Below are 21686 nucleotides of genomic sequence, written 5' to 3'. Positions count from 1 at the left end.
CGGAGTGGCAAGGAACGGCTGAGGCCCTGGCCTATGTTCATGGCTAGTGGTTCAGCTTCACATGAGGATGGAAGCACTCAGCCTCTCGCTAGAAAACTGAAAAGACTCAAGCTGGCAAAAGCACCGCAAAGAACTGTGCGTTCTTTGAAATCCCAAATCCACAAGGAGAGTCCAATTGTGTCGGTTGCGATGCCTGACCTTCCCAACACTGGACGTGAAGAGCATGCGCCTTCCACCATTTGCACGCCCCCTGCAAGTGCTGGAAGGAGCACCCGCAGTCCAGTTCCTGATAGTCAGATTGAAGATGTCAGTGTTGAAGTACACCAGGATGAGGAGGATATGGGTGTTGCTGGCGCTGGGGAGGAAATTGACCAGGAGGATTCTGATGGTGAGGTGGTTTGTTTAAGTCAGGCACCCGGGGAGACACCTGTTGTCCGTGGGAGGAATATGGCCGTTGACATGCCAGGTGAAAATACCAAAAAAATCAGCTCTTCGGTGTGGAGGTATTTCACCAGAAATGCGGACAACAGGTGTCAAGCCGTGTGTTCCCTTTGTCAAGCTGTAATAAGTAGGGGTAAGGACGTTAACCACCTCGGAACATCCTCCCTTATACGTCACCTGCAGCGCATTCATAATAAGTCAGTGACAAGTTCAAAAACTTTGGGTGACAGCGGAAGCAGTCCACTGACCAGTAAATCCCTTCCTCTTGTAACCAAGCTCACGCAAACCACCCCACCAACTCCCTCAGTGTCAATTTCCTCCTTCCCCAGGAATGCCAATAGTCCTGCAGGCCATGTCACTGGCAATTCTGACGAGTCCTCTCCTGCCTGGGATTCCTCCGATGCATCCTTGCGTGTAACGCCTACTGCTGCTGGCGCTGCTGTTGTTGCCGCTGGGAGTCGATGGTCATCCCAGAGGGGAAGTCGTAAGCCCACTTGTACTACTTCCAGTAAGCAATTGACTGTTCAACAGTCCTTTGCGAGGAAGATGAAATATCACAGCAGTCATCCTACTGCAAAGCGGATAACTGAGTCCTTGACAACTATGTTGGTGTTAGACGTGCGTCCGGTATCCGCCGTTAGTTCACAGGGAACTAGACAATTTATTGAGGCAGTGTGCCCCCGTTACCAAATACCATCTAGGTTCCACTTCTCTAGGCAGGCGATACCGAGAATGTACACGGACGTCAGAAAAAGACTCACCAGTGTCCTAAAAAATGCAGTTGTACCCAATGTCCACTTAACCACGGACATGTGGACAAGTGGAGCAGGGCAGGGTCAGGACTATATGACTGTGACAGCCCACTGGGTAGATGTATGGACTCCCGCCGCAAGAACAGCAGCGGCGGCACCAGTAGCAGCATCTCGCAAACGCCAACTCTTTCCTAGGCAGGCTACGCTTTGTATCACCGCTTTCCAGAATACGCACACAGCTGAAAACCTCTTACGGCAACTGAGGAAGATCATCGCGGAATGGCTTACCCCAATTGGACTCTCCTGTGGATTTGTGGCATCGGACAACGCCAGCAATATTGTGTGTGCATTAAATATGGGCAAATTCCAGCACGTCCCATGTTTTGCACATACCTTGAATTTGGTGGTGCAGAATTTTTTAAAAAACGACAGGGGCGTGCAAGAGATGCTGTCGGTGGCCAGAAAAATTGCGGGACACTTTCGGCGTACAGGCACCACGTACAGAAGACTGGAGCACCACCAAAAACTACTGAACCTGCCCTGCCATCATCTGAAGCAAGAAGTGGTAACGAGGTGGAATTCAACCCTCTATATGCTTCAGAGGTTGGAGGAGCAGCAAAAGGCCATTCAAGCCTATACAATTGAGCACGATATAGTAGGTGGAATGCACCTGTCTCAAGTGCAGTGGAGAATGATTTCAACGTTGTGCAAGGTTCTGATGCCCTTTGAACTTGCCACACGTGAAGTCAGTTCAGACACTGCCAGCCTGAGTCAGGTCATTCCCCTCATCAGGCTTTTGCAGAAGAAGCTGGAGGCATTGAAGAAGGAGCTAAAAGGGAGCGATTCCGCTAGGCATGTGGGACTTGTGGATGCAGCCCTTAATTCGCTTAACAAGGATTCACGGGTGGTCAATCTGTTGAAATCAGAGCACTACATTTTGGCCACCGTGCTCGATCCTAGATTTAAAGCCTACCTTGGATCTCTCTTTCCGGCAGACACAGGTCTGCTGGGGTTGAAAGACCTGCTGGTGACAAAATTGTCAAGTCAAGCGGAACGCGACCTGTCAACATCTCCTCCTTCACATTCTCCCGCAACTGGGGGTGCGAGGAAAAGGCTCAGAATTCCGAGCCCACCCGCTGGCGGTGATGCAGGGCAGTCTGGAGCGACTGCTGATGCTGACATCTGGTCCGGACTGAAGGACCTGACAACGATTACGGACATGTCGTCTACTGTCACTGCATATGATTCTCTCAACATTGATAGAATGGTGGAGGATTATATGAGTGACCGCATCCAAGTAGGCACGTCACACAGTCTGTACTTATACTGGCAGGAAAAAGAGGCAATTTGGAGGCCCTTGCACAAACTGGCTTTATTCTACCTAAGTTGCCCTCCCACAAGTGTGTACTCCGAAAGAGTGTTTAGTGCCGCCGCTCACCTTGTCAGCAATCGGCGTACGAGGTTACATCCAGAAAATGTGGAGAAGATGATGTTCATTAAAATGAATTATAATCAATTCCTCCGCGGAGACATTGACCAGCAGCAATTGCCTCCACAAAGTACACAGGGAGCTGAGATGGTGGATTCCAGTGGGGACGAATTGATAATCTGTGAGGAGGGGGATGTACACGGTGATATATCGGAGGGTGAAGATGAGGTGGACATCTTGCCTCTGTAGAGCCAGTTTGTGCAAGGAGAGATTAATTGCTTCTTTTTTGGGGGGGGTCCAAACCAACCCGTCATATCAGTCACAGTCGTGTGGCAGACCCTGTCACTGAAATGATGGGTTGGTTAAAGTGTGCATGTCCTGTTTTGTTTATACAACATAAGGGTGGGTGGGAGGGCCCAAGGACAATTCCATCTTGCACCTCTTTTTTCTTTTCTTTTTCTTTGCATCATGTGCTGATTGGGGAGGGTTTTTTGGAAGGGACATCCTGCGTGACACTGCAGTGCCACTCCTAGATGGGCCCGGTGTTTGTGTCGGCCACTAGGGTGGCTAATCTTACTCACACAGTCAGCTACCTCATTGCGCCTCTTTTTTTCTTTGCGTCATGTGCTGTTTGGGGAGGGTTTTTTGGAAGGGACATCCTGCGTGACACTGCAGTGCCACTCCTAGATGGGCCCGGTGTTTGTGTCGGCCACTAGGGTCGCTAATCTTACTCACACAGTCAGCTACCTCATTGCGCCTCTTTTTTTCTTTGCGTCATGTGCTGTTTGGGGAGGGTTTTTTGGAAGGGACATCCTGCGTGACACTGCAGTGCCACTCCTAGATGGGCCCGGTGTTTGTGTCGGCCACTAGGGTCGCTAATCTTACTCACACAGCTACCTCATTGCGCCTCTTTTTTTCTTTGCGTCATGTGCTGTTTGGGGAGGGTTTTTTGGAAGGGACATCCTGCGTGACACTGCAGTGCCACTCCTAGATGGGCCCGGTGTTTGTGTCGGCCACTAGGGTCGCTAATCTTACTCACACAGTCAGCTACCTCATTGCGCCTCTTTTTTTCTTTGCGTCATGTGCTGTTTGGGGAGGGTTTTTTGGAAGGGCCATCCTGCGTGACACTGCAGTGCCACTCCTAGATGGGCCCGGTGTTTGTGTCGGCCACTAGGGTCGCTAATCTTACTCACACAGCTACCTCATTGCGCCTCTTTTTTTCTTTGCGTCATGTGCTGTTTGGGGAGGGTTTTTTGGAAGGGCCATCCTGCGTGACACTGCAGTGCCACTCCTAGATGGGCCCGGTGTTTGTGTCGGCCACTAGGGTCGCTAATCTTACTCACACAGCTACCTCATTGCGCCTCTTTTTTTCTTTGCGTCATGTGCTGTTTGGGGAGGGTTTTTTGGAAGGGACATCCTGCGTGACACTGCAGTGCCACTCCTAGATGGGCCCGGTGTTTGTGTCGGCCACTAGGGTCGCTTATCTTACTCACACAGCGACCTCGGTGCAAATTTTAGGACTAAAAATAATATTGTGAGGTGTGAGGTATTCAGAATAGACTGAAAATGAGTGTAAATTATGGTTTTTGAGGTTAATAATACTTTGGGATCAAAATGACCCCCAAATTCTATGATTTAAGCTGTTTTTTAGTGTTTTTGGAAAAAAACACCCGAATCCAAAACACACCCGAATCCGACAAAAAAAATTCGGTGAGGTTTTGCCAAAACGCGTTCGAACCCAAAACACGGCCGCGGAACCGAACCCAAAACCAAAACACAAAACCCGAAAAATTTCAGGCGCTCATCTCTAATAAGAAATGGTTCTGGCACATATATATTCTGTAATACATTTGTTTAAGCAGGCACGTATACAGAACGTGCTTCGGGAGAGCTGTACAAGTGGGCTGGGCAGATTGGTAGCCATGGTCTCTCTGCCCTGGCAGTAAGCCAATGTACAATAATATAAGGCTGGTTAGGCAAACCAGTCATTGACCTTTTATTCCCAGACTAAAGGTCACCAAGTTGGTGACCTGCATCATTATCATTATATCCTGCAATACTTTAGTGTTTAAGGAGGTTTTATTTATTTATTTATTTTTCTCTAAATGTTTTAGTGTAGCACATAAATCTAACGGGATGTAGTTATGTGACCTGTGGTCAGGAGCTACCCAACCCAAATCTAAAGATGCCCACACTGTTAAGGGCCATTTATTTGGCCTGGTGGCTAACATGCAGTCATGGCGAGAATTTGTTTGAGCAACTTGACTGAATTGGCCCGCTTTTATGTTGTGTGACTCCAAGTGGATCACATATGATTGGTATGGTACCAGTGGCGCACATTGGCGGGGACCCAGAACCCCTCCCAACACGTCAATTCTCCCCCCCTCTCCCCTGTACTGGAGCCATATGGCCCTGCCACATTTGTCCATGTTCCCTCTTCAGAGACCCGTGAGTCACTTTGCAAGGGGTCGGGGCCTGATAACACAATACCCTCTGCGCCTGTCCCCATCAGTGACTCGTACTAGCTGGTTTTCATGGATATATAAGAAGACAAGTAATGAGTATCTCAAACACAAGAGACTGATAAATGTGTTTGAGATGCACATTAATTGTATGTGTGTATATATGTGTATGTGTGTTTATATATACTGTACACACACCACTTTAACGATCCACAGTCTTCACCTCCTATGCTTGGCTCCACCCCCTCTCTGTAAATAACTCAGTTTGTAGATTGTGTGGGTAGTAAAATACTTGCTGTGTTTAGTTCGGCGATGGCTTTTGACCTAAGCGTTCCAGACTTGGGGATTACATTTTACAAAAATTGCTGTTATAAATCTTGTATATTTTAGACATGACATTATTGTACCTTTAAAAAATTGCTGTTATAAATCTTGTATATTTTAGACATGACATTATTGTACCTTTAAAAAAAATTTTTTTATTTCAACACAATTCTTAAAATATTTTTTTTTTACTTCTTAGTTGTAGGACAAGCAACAGGAAGAGTTTAATTGGCAACAGTCAGTCTCCAGCTCTTCCGCGACCCCACTCACCGCTTTCTGCACATACAGGTATGTATAACTTTTTGTTTCCAGCTCATGAATGCCTTTGTCAAACATAGCTGTGCCCTGGATTTTGCTTTGTAATGTTAATGATGTTTATTGCTTCTGGAGTTTTTGGCAAATTTTACCTTTTGGAAAGCGATGATGAAAAGACAGGTTTGCAATTCAGGGTTTATGAACCATAACAGCACCACTTGGCATGTCAAGGGCTAGAATTAATTTTGTAGTAAACAAACATCTCATAACCTTGTGGCTTGTGTTGAATTTTGCTGGAACCCACCAATATGTAACTGATCTGATCCGGAACATATTTGTCAAAACTGGCAGAGATCAGGTCAAAAATAGTTACAAATTATCTTTGCGATCAGCTGTGTTGGCAGTCATAAGATTTTACTGAACCACTGCTGAAAAAATATTATTTCTATTTTATTTTTTTCTCCAGTCACTGAATTTGAGCAATTTATTTTTTGTTACTTCATTTATGTCGATGTAACAATACATACAACAAAAATAAGGATGCACAGGTGATTTTTAACAACTGAAAAAATGCGAACAGTCTTGAATATTTACCAACACAACCAACATCATGGTCCGGATGTAATGACATCTTAGTTCGGCGGCCATGCCTTTTAAGTGATTGCCCCCTTAAAAAAAAGTCTGAGTTCATTGGCATCCCGCATGCCTTGTAAGTGATTGCCTCTTTAAGAAAACGTCCGACTTAGGCCGGCACGCCCGCTGAACTCGGGCGTCATTATATCCGACCGCATGTATTAATGCAACTCTTATCTCTGGTATTGTTATAAGAGTAACTTTTTTGCTTTTACTTTTGTTTTTGTTTCTAGTTAATAATTGATTTTGATGACAAATGAGGAAACGAAGATGTAATAGCCAGTTTAAAAAAAAAAAAGGGACCCAGCTTTTTAGCGGTGCTCATTACTTACCAAACCACATGCGGAAAAACATATTTACATATACAGGATAAATAAATAATGATTTCTATATCTTTACCTTTTTTCCTGTTCCTTGGGTTGGGGGTGTACCCAAGTTATAAAGACTTATAAAGAGGACAAGTGGAGAATGGCAACCAGTCAGATTCTAGCTCTCATTTGTCTAGTACAGTCTATCAAATGATAGCTTTTATTTGATTGGTTGGTATTGACATATACCTCCTGCTTTTTTCCTTCTTTAGAAGATTTGATAAATTAGTGTCATCATTTTAGTACCGAATCAAGAGGATGCAGTCGGATTTAGACACTAGGGGGTAAATTTACTAAGATGGGAGTTCTTTTTAAGATGGGAAGTTGCCCATAGCAACCAATCAGATTCCAGGTATTATCTTCGAGAAGGCTCTAGATAAATGAGAAGTAGAATCTGATTGGTTGCTATGGGCAACATCCCATCTTAAATAGAACTCCCATCTTAGTAAATTTACCCCTAGGTGGTAGGTTAGGGTTAGGCTGCAGGGGAAGGGTTAGGATTAGGCTGTGGGGAGGGAGGTTTAGGGTTAGGCACTAAAAAGGGGGGGTTAGGGTTATGCATTAAAGGGGGGGCGCTTAGGTTTAGGCACTAAATGGGGATGGTTAAGGGGGGGGTTTAGGGATCAGGTAGGAAGGGTTAGCGGGAAAGAGGTAGTATACTTACTGTACATAGCAGCTGTCGGGATCCTGACCAGCGGAATGCCACTGTCTGTCTTATGATCGCTGTCATCCTCAATGCCAGGATCGCATATCACTCCCATATAAAGACCATAGTAAATTATTGATTTGAAGCCCCCTGAGGTGCTCCTCAATATCATAAACTAGGGTGTACCTTGTAGAATAATTTCCATCATTTACACTTTCTGTTAGATTGTGTCAAGAAGGAAATGTAATAATGAAGCTCATATTGAATCAGACAGCTAATAATTTCAATCTTGCTTTAAGGTATTGAGCCCGATCAGCGGCACAGCCTCCTGAATTTTTCTGAATCACTAATAATGACAAGTTTCATCAGTCCTCGTGTTTCGAGAACTGTTAATTCTGTTTTAAGATGTAGATTGCTCTCTGGCATATTATGAAGTATTTCCTCTTTAGAAAGAACTAAAATGAGGCTTAGAATTACCTTATTACACTTAAAAGCAAATTTTAATTTTCAAGCTACTCTGACTCGCATGTAATTGCTAAAATCTAGAACTCATCATGTATAGGAACAGTTCCATCACCTTGCTCTGCCTCATGACCTATATGTGTTTAATATTTAATAAAATATACCACATATTGCTTACCTTCGCTTGGTTCAATGAGAAACCGGTCTTGTACAGGGCCAGATTAGAGTTAAATGCCCTATAGATTTTGTGTGAGTTTTCTCCATATTTGTAATTCTACCCCCCCACATGCGAATGCACCTCTATTATTATTATTATTATTATTATTATTATTATTACTACTACAGGTTGAGTATCCCATATCCAAATATTCCAAAATACGGAATTTTTTGAGCAAGACAGAGATAGTAAAACCTTTGTTTTCTGATGGCTCAATGTACACAAACTTTGTTTAATACACAAAGTTCTTAAAACTAATGTATTTAATGACCTTCAGGCTGTGTGTATAAGGTGTATATGAAACATAAATGAATTGTGTGTATGTACACAAACTTTGTTAAATGCACAAAGTTATAAAAAATATTGGCTAAAATTACCTTCAGGCTGTGTGTATAAGGCGTATATGAAATCTAAATGCATTCTGTGCTTAGACTTAGACTTAGGTCCCATCACCATGATATCTCATTATGGTATGCAATTATTCCAAAATACGGAAAAATCCCATATCCAAAATACCTCTGGTCCCAAGCATTTTGGATATGGGATACTCAATCTGTAATATACACAAGGCTTCCGTAACTCCTAATAAAGTACACAAATTAGCAAAAAAAGTAAACAGCAGCTTACAGTACAAGACAATTAGATGGTATATAAACATTTCTGTATAAACCAACATGACACTAAAATAAGTATCGGGGTGGCAGAAACTGAGGGTTATGTGTCGGTGTAGAGAGTATGTAGAAGAAGATAGTCTAATTAAGAGAAGGAAAAGTACATGAGGAGAGAGGGACCTGCTCGTCACAGCTTACATTCTACATACTCCCCTCCTCAGTCTTTTATTATTGGAAGGGAAACAGGTAGACCAAATAGCGAAAACATAAAAATTAAGTATATTAAAGACACAATACACATTACTTAAACGCTCTAGTTTCCATGTTATATCTTAGGGCCACCTCTCATAATTTTGCATTGCCACCTAATTTGACAGCAGTTCATAATATCACTTCTAATTAATCCTCTCATTCCCTTGTTGCTAATATACACACGGTGCATCGCAGATCTGTTTTTCTTAATAGACACCTATTAAAAGTGCATTAATAATGAACGGGGTGAGATCAACATGTCTTATCAAAAAGATTTGCATTTCTTCCCTCTAAAGGAAAGATGTACTACTTTGAACAGCTAATTACTAAACAATGAAACAGTTTAATTAATCTGGATATACATTTCTCAACAATAACGACTTCCCAAATGAGGCTCCCTCTGTGCGGTAGTTGTGGGAAGAGCCAGTTTGAGTTGTTGATTACCTATTCAGTCTGCCACTTCTCCCCCAGGAAGGATAAGTTAATTACCTACCCACTGCCTGCCCGCCACTTGGTGTCCCTTTAGCGGGTCAGAAATTTTACCCGTAATCTCTGCAGTATATCGACATTACCGCAAAACTGAAAACATACAACAGCCAAGAAATCCCTGGGAACAGCAGGATTTAAGTAATAAGCGAGATCTGCACATATGTGCAGGGAATTCACTGGCATCGGTTTTCATTTAAAGGTCTCTCAGGTATTGACTTGCAGATGTGTGGATGGATACAGAGAGCAGAATGCTGGAAGATGAAGGTCACGTATCAGGCTTTTTATTTTTCTGTTGTGTTTATGTAGATATATAGTATATGTGTGTGTATGAAATCACCATTTGCTTTTTCCTAAAGACACACAGAAGTATTTTCTTGTTTACAGAGATACCTCAGCTGGAATACACCATTCTGGGCAATGGATATTATAGTTCTATAGAGAAAGACATACTCTTTGCACACCTATTACTCTCCAAACTGTATTCCATTTAAATCAGGGAATGTTAGTCCCACATATATACATGTACGTCAGCCAACAGACCAAAGTCTAATACATATACTGTATGATGTTTATGCTTGTGTGCTGTGTGTTTGTATCTATTATTAATATTCTTTATTTATATGGCATCACAAGGGATCCGCAGCGCCCATAATCAAAACAGGAAAATACTGACTTTCACTTGAAGATAATATAAGACAAGTACAGGGTGTATAAACATAGCTACATCAGCAGATGACACTGACATAAGTATCAGGGCGGCAGAAAACCGCGGGATTTGTTGCCGTTGAAGACTGTTTAAGCGAAGGAAAAGCACAGAGGGTTGAGGACCCTGCCCTAGAGCTTACATTCTAATAAGGAGAGGTGGACAGACAGGGGTGACACAGATGGGGTAGACAGTGAGTGTAGAACAAAGGGTTAGGATGAGTTTAGGCTTGGTTTGGTCTATCTATCTATCTATCTATCTATCTATCTATCTATCTATCTATCTATCTATCTGTCCAATTGTGACAAGAACACTGGAATCATGTTTAAGAGCAGGTATATTTGTCCCAGGTTTCTAACCTACATGTTTTAAACCCCCTAGGAAAATGTTTGAGCTTTTGGCTTATGGAAGGAGAGTGAGGGTGGGCTCCATCCATTAGGCCCATTCTGAGTCTTCAGGTCTTCTAGCCTTAAATTAAACTAATTAGCATTTGTACCCTGGTGAGTGCTTTAAAAGGCTGTCAGGCTGGACATTCACCCTCTCACTGCCTAGGGAAAGTTACTACAGAGTCTATGGTCGGGATGCACCAATGCACAAGGGCAGTTTTCTGAGGTTTGGCTGCTTACCGCATATGCACCAAGCTCCGGAATGCGATAAATTCAGGGGCTTGGATTGCGTTGCCCTTTAGAAGCCTATTGGCTTCATTCCATGATTCCCCCTGAGAGGTATTTCTTTTAACTGCTGCTCTACATAACAGAACAGAAGTTAACTACTGCTGCACACATCTTCTGCATTATAAGGTGTTAGAAATGTCAAAGGAAAGCAATGTAAGGGGCAGTTCGGTGATTTTCAGCCATAGGTATGTACTCAGGGTGTGGCCAAGCCCCCTGAGTTACATGGCTGTGCCCCTCAGTAACATGGCCACTCCCCTTATCCCAATCTGCACATACTGTATGAAATGTGGGGAGGTCTGGGTAAATGGTGTATACTATCTATTGAAAATTGTATACAACAATCTAGCATAGGGCTTATCTTTCAAAATGCACATTTAAGCCCTTTCCAAAACAAAAGTAAATAACCCATTAAAATAGCCTTCCCCTTTACTAAATTTTACCTGTGAAGGATTTTAAATAGAGGCTGTATTTTATATGTAACAACTAAATCAAGTTAAAATGGTACTGGCAATAGGTCACCGGTGTTATCAGACAAAAAATTACAAGGACAGATCCTCACAAGCTGGCACAGTTGATGACTTCAGAGATTCCTACTGTTTAAACTAGATACCCACACTCCCAGGGGCAAATGCAAGACTTCTGTAGGGGAGTGTCCAAATGTTGGCATGGAGAAACCTATTCAACAAGCAGTAACTGCCACGAGGAATGTTCATAGGTGTATTTGTATCATGGCTACAAATATGAATGGACAGCCCAACTTCAACTAGCAATAGCCACATTACCAATCACACATTGTATTCAGGTAACCCCACACATTTAGCAGGGTCCCTACACATTTTACCAACCTTGAGTATATATATTTTAAATAGTAAATCTGTAACCCTATAAGTAATCTCCGCACAAAGTGTTCCTGACGCTTGCTACTAAAATTCATTGATTGAGCTGTGAAATTCATTATTGAGCTGTGTGCCCTTTGTTCACCGTAAAGCCCTTATTTTATCTGCCATCCAGCTGCAGCTCTTGGAGCGAGTGTTGCTGTAGATTTCTAGGCAATGGCAGAGCTGAAGGTGCCTAGTTGTAATGGAACACGTCACAGTGTAAGGGGCAGTCTGGAGAGTCAAGAATTGATTTGGGGGCAGCTTGAATCAAACATGGAACTTCAGCACACAGAAAGGGTTCACATCATGGAGGACAAAGCATGATGGATAGGCCATCTGTGGTTACTGCCAAGCTACAGCACAAAATTGCAGACTGCAGCTGGTGTTTCTAAATGGCTTTTCTGGCTGGGCAGATGTAGCATTATACCATACCACTGTATTATCGGTCCACCGGCGGGAGGGTGGAATGGCAGCCTCGCAGGGGAAGTGTTTTTTTTTCAAGAGATTTCCAGATACCTGGAAACCCCCCTACCGTACACCGCTGCCATCCCACCACCCCCAGCAACACACACGTATTCACTCGCTTACATGCACTACTTCGTTCTTTTCCTACCTGCTTATTCTCCCAATATAAATGTAGCTGACATTTAAGTTTAGAATACCCAAAATACAGAATTGACATTTGTTGCATTACAATGTAGTGGTTCATAGCTTATTGTATTTCATTTAGAATTATTGTAGAATTATTAAGGCACCTTTTAGTATGAGTAGAAGATGTTATGCACACAGTGGTTACATAGCTGATCCTCCATAGCGACTATATTCACCCCCACCTTACACATAACAAACTGTAATACATTTTAATGTGCTGGAGACAAATGCATGTAACATTATGAAACAATATTGGGTTAGCATGGAATTTAGCTTGAAGCTAAGAAATTAACCATGTTACACAGAATTGGATTCCAGTATCATTTTTTGCTTCGGTAGCTAAATGTTAAATGCACCGAAATTTAATTCAGAAAATAAATGATTGGTTAATTTAACAACTCAATTTGAACTCTGGTGGGGTTTTTTTTTCATTATCATGTTATGTCTGTAAAAACATCACTATAAGAATTATGTGCAGTGGCAAATTTCCTTTAAATGCTTTAGATTTACAGATTTCTGGTTTCTCTATATGAGCGATACTGTAAGGTTGTTGACTGACTACAGAGAGAGGGTTTGTGTAGGCTCACAGTTTGGCATATTTGCCGACATTTCAAGTTTTCAGCTTTCAATAGACATAAATGATTGGTTTGTACTGTATATGCCCTCATTCCACTTATACTAAAGGTACTGGGGTTTTTGTCTTTCTTTTTAGCTTCACCTTTATTGTGCTTTTCAGTCATGTATTTATATCAAAGGTTGCTGTGCTCTCTACTTTAGATACAGTAATGTCCCAACAGCAATGATAACTGCTCGATGGTATAAAGATTCATCCCAAATGATCCCCTTTAGAGGCACTAGCTCTGTGCTAACACTGCAGGGGCTGGTTGTTACTGTCGCAGTGGGGAACCCAATACTTATCTCCCAGTTTAATGGGAATCAGCCCAGGCAGACTGGAACTTAATGAGGATTGGAGGAAGGGGGAACGGGGACTATGGGAAGCATTTTTTCATTGAGGGGGAGATATATCAAATCTTGGAAAGAGATTAAGTACTAACCACCAATATGCTTCTGTCATTTTAAATGCTGATTGATTAGTACTTTATCTCTCTCCACTTTATCGCTCTCCCAAGTTTGATAAATCTCCCCCTAAGTGTATGGCACAATACCTAGTCTCTGTCAGCTCTGAGTTTTGTGCATTATCCAGTTCCTTTTGACGAGTTAGAGTGCCTGTACTTACTATGATTGCAAATCTTTTTCAAGATTTGCTTACTGACTTTTAAGGTCCTACATATCCAGAGTCAAAGGTACCTTAAGCAACTTTTGATTCTTTACATTTTACATCCACTTTGATCTACAGATGAAGGACTATTAGCAGTACAATACCTAGAATTTTCCTTAATTAATTTGGGGGTAGAACTCTTAAGGCCCATATAGACGGGCCGATGCGGGAGAGATGTGTGCTGAGCGAACCGCTCAGCACACATCTCTCCCGCCGCTCAGCACAGCGCGATCTGTGCTGAGCGTGCGGGGGGAGACCCAGCGGGTGAAGTGAGCGACCCGATAGATTGGCCTGCATGCAGGCCAATCTAGCACCAGCGATAGCGATGCGCGGGGCTGTGCATCGCTATCGCTGTAGGGGGTACACACGGAGCGATAATGCTCAAATTCTAAACAATCTAGTCAGATTGCTTAGAATATCGTTCCGTGAGTACCCCCCTTTAGCTTCACGTCTGTGACTCTATGGAACACGCTTCCTCGGACAGTTTGAGAGGCCGCTACCATGGAAATCTTCAAAAAGATGCACAAGACTTATCGGTTTATTCAAGCATTTCATTAGTGCACCTTTAGTTTCTAAAAAACAAGACAAGAAATACAACCCAATTCTAAGCTCTCTTTTCTGTGCGCTATTAATACTTTATTTTGTATCTTGTTTCTTTTTTTGTGTTGAAAATACAAATGTAAGGCACTTCGGGTCCTACTGGGAGAAATTGCTATATAAATAACATCATTATTATTACCAGCAAGTATTCTGAGCTCGCTGTGTACCATCTCCAAACATTATTGCATTACAATATTCTCACCCTGGAAAATGAATTAATCTGTTCTCCATTGCTCTCAAAGTTTAGGCACATTGGTGACCTCATCCGTAGGTCAGTAGAAACTCCCTCATTCCGCCGTTCCCTTTTAGATTTACTTTCTGAAGTTTTGATCCCCGTCGGATCATGTAAAGTGATTATGTTTTATATTAGTTGAAGTTATGAACAAGGGTTTTGGGGAATGTTTGTTCAGTTTTGTTTTGTAAAATGTTGAGTATAATGAAGAGGTCTTCTGTCCAATGCACCAAGATCACTGGAGTCTCATTCTCTTGAAGTACTCTCACCACCATAGCCCAGAGACGATAAGAAGGAACCCCAAGGTTTTCAGCATGGTGCTTGGTAGCTTTTGTGAATGGAGGACAAATTGTTATAAGCAGCTCACTCCTTACAGTGGGGGTAATTCAGAGTTGATCGCAGCAGCAAATTTGTTAGCAGTTGGGCAAAACCATGTGCACTGCAGGTGTGGCAGATACAACATTTGCAGAGAGAGTTAGATTTGGGTGGGTTATTTTGTTTCTGTGCAAGGTAAATACTGGCTGCTTTATTTTTACACTGCAATTTAGATTTGAGTTTGAACACACCCCACCCAAATCTAACTCTCTCTACACATGTTATATCTGCCCACCCTGCAGTGCATATGGTTTTGCCCAACTGCTAACAAATTTGCTTCTGCGATCAACTCAGAATTACCCCCAGAGACACCAGGCCCTCCCTGAGCTATCTTTGTCTTGTTGTACTTACAGGGGTAACTGTCAGTCACTGGCTATTCTCCTCTATTCAATGCGATTACGTTATCAATTGCCATCCCTGGATGGTGTAGCTTGTATGGAGCTTTCAGGAACCCACAGGGTGTATGAGGCTTGTATGTGGTGGACAGCCACTGCTGGGAACTCTGGAAATTCTCTTGGAGGTTCTTCCATTGTGGGGATCCAGGTTGCAACTGACAGTGGTGGTGATGAAAGAGTCACTGTTAGCACTGTTAGCCTTTTATAATAATGGCCCTGGGCAGGAGTTTCCAGCAGGCTGGTATAATACTTGCAGATGAATTTGTAAGTAGAGCATGCAAAATTAGTGGACAGTGGTTCTGTAGTCATCGGCTACATCTGCAAGTTTTATATCAGCCTGCTGGTAAGTTTTCTGTTATTCTACTTTGTGGACAGTATGTACAGGTGTGTGCTCCTATAAATTTATAGATTGAATAGATTTTTTTGCAGTAAAATGTGCAACAAGCCACAGATAACTCGGTTATCCAGAGTAAAGATTGCTAATCTGGTATTGTTCTTTAATAACCCTGAGTGGGTTCTTCACTTAATCCGTAACCATGCAATGCTATTCGCCGCGTAAGCACTGCACCATCTAGAGAAGCACAACATACACCTTTAAGGCCAATGAAGGGAACATGTGATGGGACAGTTTTGAAGGATGGACAAGAAAGAAAAGTTGCAGCGCATATAGATTAGAATTAATAAGATTCTATTTATTAAAACACATATAAGAATAAAAATATATATATTTAAACAAACTGTGCAATTTATACCACCGGCCGGTCAGTACATTTTTACAATAATTAATGCATGCATATATCAAATGTAGCATAAATTGTAACAAATTGCTTCCTCTCTGTTCAATCACTTTAAGCAATAAAATTATAATATAATCTGATATATCTGATAATTATACAGACTGGATAATGCGCTCAGAAGTTTTTCCTTTGAGATTATATATCAGTCATTTTTGGTGAAGAAGATAATGATGGTAAGATATATTTCTCACTTCAGGTGCAGGTAATTATGCTGTGAATAACTGCAACCTGTAATTGAGCCGATGCTCTCACTGAAAATGTGTCTGGCCAGACATAAATACAATGCGGTCTCACCACTCCTGTGCGTGGGTACTTTCACCTGGAATGTCCTCCCGGCTGCTGGTGCTCTCAACCTTTTATTGTGCAGTCATCTCTGGGGGATCGTATAAGCGGTGAAGAATTCCAATCGCATCTTAATGGAGTGTAGGATTTTGCTGAAAAGACCTCCGGACAGCAGTATAACAGTCTGAATGAGTGGTTAACGCGTTTCCCCGCCTCCCTCCGGGTTCAGCGGCTTCATCAGAATGAATGCTTTCATTCTGATGAAGCCGCTGAACCCGGAGGGAGGCGGGGAAACGCGTTAACCACTCATTCAGACTGTTATACTGCTGTCCGGAGGTCTTTTCAGCAAAATCCTACACTCCATTAAGATGCGATTGGAATTCTTCACCGCTTATACGATCCCCCAGAGATGACTGCACAATAAAAGGTTGAGAGCACCAGCAGCCGGGAGGACATTCCAGGTGAAAGTACCCACGCACAGGAGTGGTGAGACCGCATTGTATTTATGTCTGGCCAGACACATTTTCAGTGAGAGCATCGGCTCAATTACAGGTTGCAGTTATTCACAGCATAATTACCTGCACCTGAAGTGAGAAATATATCTTACCATCATTATCTTCTTCACCAAAAATGACTGATATATAATCTCAAAGGAAAAACTTCTGAGCGCATTATCCAGTCTGTATAATTATCAGATATATCAGATTATATTATAATTTTATTGCTTAAAGTGATTGAACAGAGAGGAAGCAATTTGTTACAATTTATGCTACATTTGATATATGCATGCATTAATTATTGTAAAAATGTACTGACCGGCCGGTGGTATAAATTGCACAGTTTGTTTAAATATATATATTTTTATTCTTATATGTGTTTTAATAAATAGAATCTTATTAATTCTAATCTATATGCGCTGCAACTTTTCTTTCTTGCTTGTTTGATTTTTAATCTAATAGGGGTGAGTAGCCCTATGTTGCTGGCAGCATATTGATTAGGAGTGACAGAGCGCCAGATTCAGCATTTTGTTGAAGGATGGACATTTGGTTCCAGACAATGACTATCCATTGTAAGGTGGACCACTTGGGTAACATGGTTTTAAAGGTCCAACAGTTTAATTGCCTTCATTTTAATAGTAATGATTTTGCTGCTATGGCAGTGGAGGCCAGAGGCGCAACTTTCCGGGGCTCAAGTACCGTTCAACATGTCACTAAAACATACCATGTGTAGACATGAATAGTGACAGCACAAATATCGAGGTTGCTCAGGGCTGGACCCTATGATTGATGCATTTATATTTACACATTGAGATGCCTGGCAGCCGTTTCTTTTTCTCTCACTGCAAGACTTCTGTTTGTTTTGACCACAGTCCTTGTGTATACAGCGTTTTGCAGTAATTGCCAGATATTGCTTAACAACTGCTTAATGCAAATCGCCTGCCCAGTTGGCTTTTGGAGCGGTGCAAACTTGTACATTGCACAGGTGGATAATCCAGCATCGGTCTCCTTGTTTTACCCAACGTTCCAAATTAAATCTTTATCCCAGTGTTTCAAGTACTACAGAATTTATCAAATAGATATGGAGAACGAAAATACAAATATCTTTCGGGATAATTCAGTTGGATTTCTTTTGTGTACTGTATAATATAAAACTGGTAATTTGACAGCTATGTTTTATTTTTTATATTGATTTCTTTGCACCTGCAATTCTAGCATACCCAGCACTTCCGAAGATGGTGTAGTTCACGGAGGTTGCCTTGCTGGGATCCTGAGTTCCTCACGTGCAGCCCATGACTCCGGTGAAAGGCTGCAAACACAATTAGACCATCTAAATAAACATGAATAATTTGCGATGCCTTTTATTATTGCTTCACAACGATTTTCTTGTACTTTCTGCTATCGTGAGCAAGCAGTCATGGGGAAATCCTCAGGATCCGTATTCTCACAGCACATGAAAACCTTCGCATAAACCGCTCATAGGGCGAATAAGCTACGAGTACCTGATTCCCCAGGCTGCGTGTGAGTTCTAGTTGGCCGGCAGTTCCATAGAACTTGCCTCCTTGCTCACTGCTAGAAAATAATTAGGAGGCTGATACATTTTAAACACACAGTAATGTAATGTAATGCAGGCTACTGTATGCCCTATAGTTAGTATTTTGTGTAATGTCACAATAATGTCCTTCCGTTTCTTGTCTTTCTATGTTTTTGCTACAGTATTGTTTTCAGTTCCTTACAGTATATTGAATTCATAGGGGTCTATCACTGAAAACTTTAAGGACAAAACTAATGATTTTCATCCATTCACAATTTATTGGCTGTTCAAAATCTCAGCCCTGGCATTGTGTCTATGTGTGGGGACCACACGTCACAGGGGCTTGGCCTCACGGCAAGCCCCCATCTCTCTGTATGCCCGAAGCTGGGCAGAGTGTCAGAAGGCAGAGCTACTCAGCCAGTCCTGCGCGGCCAAGCAGAGCTGCACGCCCAGGATTTTACACCGGACTGGCCCATCAGGCCCTGGCCTCCACCTTTATCCATATTGGGTGGCAGGGAGTTCACCCTTACATAAAATTTACAGCATAAAACCTGTTCAGAGGCATGTAGTATATCTCAACAAACTGGGTCTAGGGGGTACTCTTTTATTGAAATATATGCTTCATCACCACCACCACTCCAATCAGATGAGATATATATATATATATATATATATATACACGCTTCATCACCACCACCACTCCAATCAGATGAGCTATATATATATATATATGTATGTATAGAGATATATATATATATATATATATATATATATATACGCTTCATCACCACCACTACTCCAATTATACGTATACAGAAAAAGGGGAAAAGCTCACATACTGTAGTGTCAACCACGTTTTTCATTTGTAATTACAGATATAAGACATATTGCACACTCACATAATACAATCCAAGATAAAAAACAGATTTGACTCAGATACACGAATAGCAAAGAGTAAAGATAAAAAGATCCTGGGCTTGCCCTCTGCTTCACCGCAGACAATACCACGGTCAGGAGTCACCACTGCTGCAGTACTTCCCTACCAACACGTTTCGATCTTTTAAAGATCTTTTTCAAGATGAGAGGAGTGTCTGCAGGTACAAATATTTATACCCTGCCACAGCCAATCACAGGCTACAGTATGTCATGTTAAAATCCTATTCTTCCAAACATCCTATCTAAACAAATATATCCCTAACTCTTTTGTTTTATAATCTCAGAATCCAGTTAGTATACAATAAAAATAAAAAGTCCCACATGGTTTATATTTGGCGGGAGTATGTCAGCCAGTCTCCGCTGCAATGAACGTCCTTGTTTGCCGTTGTCCCGGATACTTAGCAACAATCAACGATACTGCGTCAGGTTGCCATAGTTCTAGGAAATCAACTTCCGGTATACACCTGTGAAGTGGACATCACAACATAATAGGAACGCATGGTAATATTGTGAGGCGCTATTGTCTACTCTTTCTCATATATATATATATATATATATATATATGTACACTATTTGAAAGCCTTGGTGGTACTTTATGAGAGTGGTATATAAGCTGCATTACTTGCACATATAGATTGACACACAATTTTTTTAAATTTTGTAATTAGTAGAACTATAATTGCTGTGGAAAGTATTGGGAAACTTTAGACCCCTTTAATTATCCCCCCAGTATAGTCCAAAGGTCAATCCAGCTGTCCATTCATTTAAATGCAGCAGTACAAATTATGATGTTTGTCAGCTCGTCAAAGCCAGGTTGGTCTGGCAACTATCGGCCTAGGAAGGTAGTTGTCCCGGCTTTTGTGTGATCAAAATGTCTAGGTGTGGTCCATTTAATATGATCAGAGAAACATATGAAACATGGATATTTCAGTGCACTATAATGAAATACGACACAGCTCCATCCGACTATTTAATTCAGAGACGATGCAGAGATCATTTTAGTCATCTCTAAATATAAAATAATGCTGCCCGGAATGGAAGGTTATCCACCCTTTATCATAACTAAATAAAACTAAAGTATAAGCTGCAAGAGACATGCAAACAAAACAGACATAAATCATAATCATTGTGTATTTGTAAGGCGCCACAAATCTCTGCAGCGCAGACAGTCAGGGTAACAAATCATGCGAAATACAACGTGCACATAAAAACAGAACAATTACAGATGAGGCTGACAAAGGGTAGAGAGATCTTACACAGAGAGAGAGAGGGCAATGCTGAGACAGTAGGAGCTGCTGGTGCTCAGAATGGGCATGGGAATGGAGCACATAGAACATGTTCGAAGAGAAAAGTCTAAGAAGGGGAGAGCCTACAGTGAGGAGGTGTGATTTAAGACAAGGATTGGAGGTCTGGTCAGGTGATTAAGAGATTGACGGGAAGATGTACTAAGCCTGGAGAGAGATAAAGTACCAGCCAATCAGATCCGATCTGCCATGTTACAGGCTGTGTTTGAAAAATGACAGAGCAGATTGGTTGGTACTTTATTTCTGTCCACTTTATTACTCTCAGGCTTAGTACATCTGCCACTGAGTCAGGTCAGGTGGTTAAGGGCATTCCATAAGTGGGGTGCGACAGGGAAGAGGTCTTGGAGGCTGGAATGCAAGGTGGTTACCATAGAGGTAGAAATCAGTCAGAGCCAGATTAAACTGGGGGACAAGGGATGTATCTTTTGATGAGGTGAGAGATGTATGAAAGGGCGGAGTGGTGAAGGTGAGAAGCTTGAATTTAATCCTTGAGGAAAAGGGGAAGACAGTGTAGGCCATTTCAGAGTAGTTACCAAAAAGGTGGAAGGGAGTAGGTCAGAGGCAAATCAAAGTGGCCAAACAAGTGTATCTTGGTCAGGGTGAAAAGCTTAAATTTCTCTAACGTCCTAAGTGGATGCTGGGGACTCCGTAAGGACCATGGGGATTAGCGGCTCCGCAGGAGACTGGGCACATCTAAAGAAAGCTTTAGGACTATCTGGTGTGCACTGGCTCCTCCCCCTATGACCCTCCTCCAAGCCTCAGTTAGATCTCTGTGCCCGAACGAGAAGGGTGCACACTAGGGGCTCTCCTGAGCTTCTTAGTGAAAGTTTTAGATTAGGTTTTTTATTTTCAGTGAGACCTGCTGGCAACAGGCTCACTGCATCGAGGGACTAAGGGGAGAAGAAGCGAACTCACCTGCGTGCAGAGTGGATTGGGCTTCTTAGGCTACTGGACATTAGCTCCAGAGGGACGATCACAGGCCCAGCTTGGATGGGTCCCAGAGCCGCGCCGCCGGCCCCCTTACAGAGCCAGAAGGCAGAAGAGGTCCGGAAAATCGGCGGCAGAAGACGTCCTGTCTTCAACAAGGTAGCGCACAGCACTGCAGCTGTGCGCCATTGCTCTCAGCACACTTCACATTTCGGTCACTGAGGGTGCAGGGCGCTGGGGGGGGGGCGCCCTGAGACGCAATAAAAACACCTTGGATGGCA

At 42.4% G+C, this 21686-nt stretch overlaps 1 protein-coding gene across 9 annotated transcripts in view; it reads left to right on the top strand.

Annotated features, from left to right (window-relative positions):
- MAST4 (microtubule associated serine/threonine kinase family member 4) overlaps positions 1-21686 on the top strand; it is an 875018-nt gene that overhangs the window by 723961 nt on the left and 129371 nt on the right. For all 9 annotated transcript variants that reach the window (XM_063963429.1, XM_063963416.1, XM_063963420.1 and 6 more), the window contains one exon: positions 5608-5696. In XM_063963429.1, the coding sequence (XP_063819499.1) occupies positions 5608-5696 (89 nt within the window). The remainder of the gene's footprint in view (positions 1-5607; positions 5697-21686) is intronic.

Source organism: Pseudophryne corroboree, chromosome 1 (genome assembly GCF_028390025.1).
Source record: "Pseudophryne corroboree isolate aPseCor3 chromosome 1, aPseCor3.hap2, whole genome shotgun sequence".
NCBI classification, from domain to species: domain Eukaryota; kingdom Metazoa; phylum Chordata; class Amphibia; order Anura; family Myobatrachidae; genus Pseudophryne; species Pseudophryne corroboree.
Note: the sequence above shows the minus strand (reverse complement) of the source record. Positions and strands in the feature narration are given on the sequence as shown.